The 6,663-nt window shown below is 34.6% G+C and overlaps 1 protein-coding gene across 1 annotated transcript in view; it reads right to left on the reverse strand.

Moving 5' to 3' along the window:
• Window positions 1-2,063, reverse strand: part of sgip1 (SH3-domain GRB2-like (endophilin) interacting protein 1) — a 47,667-nt gene extending 45,604 nt beyond the window's left edge. Inside the window, exons 1-3 of the mRNA XM_015376641.1 lie at window positions 1,937-2,063; window positions 568-631; window positions 272-296 (exon numbers count right to left, since the gene is read on the reverse strand). Coding sequence (XP_015232127.1) covers window positions 272-296; window positions 568-631; window positions 1,937-1,967 — 120 coding nt within the window. The 5' untranslated portion in view covers window positions 1,968-2,063. The remainder of the gene's footprint in view (window positions 1-271; window positions 297-567; window positions 632-1,936) is intronic.
• Between the last annotated feature and the right edge of the window lie 4,600 nt (window positions 2,064-6,663).

Here is a 6,663-nt window from a genome sequence, read left to right on the forward strand (position 1 = left end):
ATAGATAGATAGATAGATAGATAGATAGATAGATAGATAGATAGATAGATAGATAGATAGATATTTCTGACAGTAATTCTATGTTTACACAGTGCTACACTACTGTCTAAGTCTAAAACCTAAGTTCAGTACCGATTCACCCTCTGGGGGTTCCTGGTGAGCAAAAAGAACACATAAAGCAAATGATAGATACCCTTTTCACCAGATTCGGTAAATTTTGTATAAAAATATTGATTTATTAATCAATGAGAAGCTTTTTGCTGATACTTACACCACTTTCCCTGTCTGGAGACCCTCTGTGAAACATTAAGGAAGAAAAAAAGGGAAAAATTAAAGGTTCCTTGCTCTAAAATCTACTTATTAGTTAATTTATTTTAAAAAAGAGGTAAAATTAGCTTTCAAGGTATGATTAAAACACTTTTAATATGTTTCAACTTAATAAAAACATTACAAACCATTCATCAGCTAAATTAATGTATCTGATCAAAGATCATATTTAACATCAAGTTTCATCCTTCCATCTTTGAAAAAGGATGAGGGGCATCAGGAAGCAAAAACTGCACTTACGTTGAGTCGTTGTCCTTCTCTTTCTTTCGTATCCCAAAAGCCTTCCTGGTGCGTTTTTTCAATCCTGAAAAAAATCAAAAAGAGAAACCAAAGGGATGAATAAAGGGGTAACTCCATTGGGCGGATTAAAGGGTAGCTTGGAGCAGCCGCACGTCATGTGGATTAAAGGTAAGATGTATTATTTATTGACTGGCCTCATCACTGTGAAAAGAAAACTGTTGAAACTACAAATACATTCAGGGTCATTAGATATTGAACGACAGCCTTGTAATCATCAAGGAAACCTTTTAGACAATCGCTATGGAAAATTAATCAGGATTGTGAAAATCAATAACGCAGCAATTCACTTGGGACAGTGATATATTTGGAGAAAACTACCAAAGGTCAGACAGTTTAATACATTACAATAAAAGCACGACTCAAAATACAATAGCTAATATATTCAAAGAAGAATTCTTCATAAAGTGAAGCAAATTATGGAGAACAGTGATTATCCTCTTCATCCGACTGTTAAAAAAAGAACAGTCTTCAATAAGAGGCTTCTCCAGGTCCGGAGTAAGACAGACCTCTACAGAAGATCCTTCCTGCCTACAGCTACCGACACCAACAACACCTGTTTACTGCAACATTTAATTTACCTTTGGTATTAATAAAGTGTGTTTAAATTTTAATCAAATTGAATATTAAATAACGGTAATAACATGTTAAAAAAAACTGCGATGGACTGGCGACCTGTCCAGGGTGGACCACGCCTCTCGTCCGTAGACAGCTGGAGATAGGCACCAGCACCCCTAATGAAAATGGATGGATGCATGGAAAATGGTTAAAAAAAAAAAAAAAAAAAAAAGAAGCAAACTTTAAAGAAAACATTGTCCTGCTAAAAATGGATAGTCTTCTATGGGGTAATACAAACAATCACTGAAGTTTACAGTAGAAAAATGATTTATGTCCTGAAAGAACACGAAATCTTCTGCAAAATACTAAGGTAGCACAGACAAGAACAGCTGAACCAAGCAGCTTTATAAAAAAAAGGCGGCAAAGCTGTTCATTTTTAGATCCATCATATTTGATTTTAATCCCATTTTTCCTTTAAACATTAAGCATTGCTCTAGCTCAGCTGTTAATGAATACTTTGAAACATGTACTTTAAGGGTTAAATTAACTGAGCTACAGCTTTTGTTTTAAAACATTTCAACATTGCAGCACTTCCTTAATAGGTTTAAAAAAGAGCAACTTGATTTTCATCTTCTTCACCCTAAATGAGATCAAATGTAGTTTGTTTAATTTATTTCTGCAAACTTAGGTTTAACATCGAACACTGGTAAACCCTGAGGAAGTGATTGATCAGATTCTCCCACCTCTTTCTTACCCATAATAAAAGTCCAGTTGTCCCACTCCATTCTGTCCCTGCTGACTCCTCTACTTTCATTCTTCCTTGTCTTTAGTTTGCAGTGTACTCATGGTGTAATCTACCGACCGACCGACCGGTCTCTTCCTCATACCACCTGCAGACACACGCTGTACCTCTGATCAGGAACCTGATGCTCTGCTAGCTAAAGCATGCGCACACACCTGCACAGATAAGGTGTCCTGTCCTTGATCTGCATCTGGTGCTCAAGTTCAAGGGAGTTTATTTCTGAGTTCACCACAGATTTAGTTCAGAAATGTTCAAGAAAAAAAAAAACTGTCATAATTATATACTATATATATCCCATGCACCTCTTTCTTCCTTTGATTGATTGACTTTATTGATTTCACAGTGGAGAAATTTACTCATTACATACATTACCTGCAGAACTGAAGGGAGAGTCAAACTGGGTCCTTTTTAAGCATAAACTTAAAGACTTTTTATTGAGAGGTCAGACATGTGAACATTAATAATCTAACTGACCTGATCTTGTTTCTGTGATGTTTTAGTGCGTAATTTGTTCTGTTGTTTCTTGTGTACAGTCACTGTGTTTTGTGTAAAAGCCTAACTGGGGACAGGCATTGAGAATTAGCCTTAGCTAAAATGTTATAGTGTGTGACATGATTCCTGAATCATACTTGTCCCTATCAAATAAACGAACAAAATAAAATAAAATAAAAACATCAGCTCAAATAGTCAACAAATGTGCCAATCAATAAAACCATTTATGGTTCCCATCAACTATGTTAAATAAGTCAGTCAGTGTTAAAGGAAAGTTTAAATACTTGAAAAACAAAATGTCGGCATTCATTTGGACTTTTATATTATATAATTAAAGTGGGAAACAAACCAGCCCTTAAAATCGGTGTTAATATCCATAGACACAAGGTTCACTGTATTTTAACCTCTCAAAACCCGCTTTAATGCTTTTAAAAATAACTCAGAATGCATGAAAATTACACTGGTTAAATGTTTACCAATATAGACATGTTAGGCATCGTCGGAAAGCTTAGATTCTCCACAATTCAACCACCAAGTTCACTTTATGGACACAGCGAGCACCAAAGCACAATTATAGCAGCATGTCAAATTGTAGCATGAAAAAGCAGCCACAACAAGCAAGCATGTCTTTATAACTGCTGTTCAAAAAAGACTATTTTTGAGAATAAAAAAAACAACTTTGAGTCATGTTTGAACTGATGCAGCCTGGGTGTTTTACTCACCCAATTTTCATGGATATATTCAGAAACTATAAGGTGTTAGCTTTCAAATAATGTATCACACATGTAATTTGGGATTACAGTTCCTCAGTTATTTGCTTTTCCATTTGGGGATGCAAAATAGGCGAATTTCCCAGAAATTAGGTGGATATTAAGAGGTTAAAGCAACACTGTTTTAAAGGAAACAAAATTAGTAGAATGATATTAACAGATCTATGCTGTATAATATTGAGCAAACAGTTTATGAGCCGCTGAGGAGAGAAAAAACTAACTGCTTTCCGCACTTTTTGACTGAGGGGTCTCCTGAACGGAGCAGTTAATCTATGAAACAAAAAAATTAACCAAGGAGAGACCAGAGAAATCACATCGTTCTAAGAGGATCGACATCACAAGGCGGTTGAGCTCAAAGCCTCCATAGGCAACATCACCCTGTCCCCGTCTCCTAGGTAACAAAATGGCTGACCAGACAAGAAACAGCATTCTGCCAGCGACCCAGAGATCATCCCTGTGGGGCATAGAGTTTTATCAAGGTGAAATCTGATTGTTTTTATTATGAAGTACGATCCATAGCGGTCGATTTTTTTCAACATTTAATGATGATTTACTGGGAATGATGATTTATTCAAAAATGACTAAAAAAGGGAAATAATCGCAAGAAGAGCTGGAAAGCATCTGACAGGAAAGATAAAATCCTGGCACCAGGAGTTCAGCCATGACAACAGATAACAGAAGTATCCAATGAGGAGGTCCAGAAACGGAGAGGCTTTTACTGGCTGCAGAGCTGATGGGCTGATATGAGTACAAAGTTAGAGAGATCAGTAAAATGCAGTGCAGCAGAAGCATTTAACAAGAAAAAAAGATCCAGCAAATGAAACACTTTTTATTGATACAGGAGGTTAAAAGCTAAATGTATAAACAAAGATCGGAAAGTAGCCTGCTAAGAGACACATAAGTACATCATGTATTAAATGCTGTGATAAAATACCAACAAATTATAGATATTTAAAGCAATGGTAATTTATGCTAACTGGAGTGTCTTAAGAAGACTTTCTTTTTAATTTGTTGTGTATAAAAATAAAACATTTGTTTCTTCTGCTCATCCAACAAAACATAAATTGTAAGCTTTAGAAAAAATGGACGACAAATACAAAATGAACCACACTAGAAAAACACTGATGAAGGCCTCATAAAATATAATTCAACTGGAGCTCATGCATGGCAGGTTTTTTTAAAAGCCAATCCTGATTACTTTGACATCAGTCTAACCGATCGCCAACATGTGCTGCCGATATTTATGGACCAATTCTTTGACCCCATATTGGTTTTCCTTTCTCCGTTTGCATGATAAAAATGACACAATGGTAGCAAATGTTACATAACTTTCAAACGACAAAAAAAGATTTATAAAAAACAAAAAACTAGACATTAACAATGGATAGGAAACAGAAAGACCATCAACCCTTAAGTGATCTAAAGGCTACTAGACACACTAATGCTGTGTTTTCCAAATCTTTTTCATCAGCCCCCCCTATTGTTTACAAGAACTCTCTAACCTGTTTCAACTTTTTCAGCAGCTGAACAAAGAAAAGTCCACAGCAGTACATTAAATAATGCAATAAAGTAAATTACCATCTACTTTAAATCGTTAAAATTACCATCTTTAATGTGCAATTATGATAAGTTTAGCAGTTTAGTCTACTGTGGAACAAATTTACAAATTGCTATCCATGAATAAATACAAAAATCTAAGTAATTTATTCAACTACCACACCTGCTGCAATTATACTGCACTATCGCTTTGGGTCGGATTAGAAACCATATGCATATATCGCACATACAAGAAAAAAAGGCAGAAATCAACCAAAATATCTGATGACTGTAGTGGTTTATCTCCATTTTTTAAATTCTAAGGCTTTACAGTTGATACTTACTATGAATAACTAATCCCATGTTTAGAACAAAAACAACAAAAATCCATGTCTTTTACATTCTGCTTAATAGACAAACTTATATAACTATAAATTTATTGAGACGACTTATCTTATCCAGGAGTGGGGTTTCAAAGTTTCATGGTAAAAGAAACTCTCTATTGATCATAGACTTTGTTAAAACTGAGCAGAAAATAAAACGCATACAGTGTAAGATTGCAGCAACATGCAGGTTTGTCCTTCTATAATAATACAGCAGAGAAAGTGACAGGCACCTTTCCTATCCAGGCAAGGAAAGGTAATAAAGTACTTCAAGAGTTAAATGACAGAGAGCATGTGGTTCACCCTGTTTAAAGATGATTTCCGTTCGCAATGATGCTAGGTCAACAACTAATATAATTACTGGGCTATTCTCATGACACACTAATGTAATTCTAGGAAAAAGCCAATTGATTTACAGCCAAACAGGAAAAGATATTCCAAATCTTAAAATTACAAAAGCTTTACAAAAAAATTACTAAAGCTGGATAAAAGGTTTATGTTCAGGCTGAAATATATTGTAAAACACCTCTACCATTTCTGTAAATTGGTTGTAAAATTGTATTTATTTAGAAATGAAAAAGGTCCTACAAGTTGTTGTACGATCAGCAAAGGTAGAACCTACTGTATGTTAAATAAGTGCTTTAATGTGTGAAAAAAAAAAACATACAAAAAAGGAAAAAATTTTCAGAAAGTCTTGCTTTTATTAAGTCACCTTTTTAATGTAAAAGAAATGGTTAATGTCATATTAAGCAAGAAGTTTATTAAATTGTTGTAACAAAAAAATAAGATTAAAGTTAGCAAGAACAAGGTTAGCTGCTGAGATCCTTACATCATCAGCTTTTTAATACATGGGTTTTTACCTGACTGTATGTCAGTCTGGTTAGTCCCTTTTATTAGAGATGAAGCTGGACAAATTAGCAGCTTGGAGAATTACAGACCATTAGTTTTGGCCAGCATTGTTTAAAACTGTTGAAACAATTTTACTGGACAAGTTATCAAAAGTCTGTTCCAGTTTGTTTGGCTTCAGAGCTAATGGGTTCAGATCTAAATGCTCTTAAAAAAAATAAATCAGTGCTAAATATGGGAGTCAAAATTCCTCCGTTTTTACTTGCTTTTTTGGAATCTTCGAAGCCTTCAATCATCTTAGAAAATTGTTGATGAATCTAATCAAAAAACATGCATTAGATTTTAATGTAAGAATCATAAGACATTGGTAAGGTCCATGAGGATAATAATGGGAACATATAAGGTTTTCATTTCGAGCGCTGCAGAATGACAACAATTGCTGAATATTGGTTCAGGCTATGGCCTGGAGCATGACCTTAAATACAATGTAGCCAAAGGTATAGTAATTGTATGTGGAACTGCTTTAAATATAAGATACAATATAAAATCCCTTCAGCTTACAATCACAGAGGATTTATCTAAAGGTAGATTCACGCAGATCACAAATACACTGATAGAATGATCTCCATGTTTAGATTAGATTAGATTAGAT

This window comes from Cyprinodon variegatus, unplaced genomic scaffold (assembly GCF_000732505.1).
Source record: "Cyprinodon variegatus isolate N-32 unplaced genomic scaffold, C_variegatus-1.0 Scaffold138, whole genome shotgun sequence".
Classification (NCBI taxonomy): domain Eukaryota; kingdom Metazoa; phylum Chordata; class Actinopteri; order Cyprinodontiformes; family Cyprinodontidae; genus Cyprinodon; species Cyprinodon variegatus.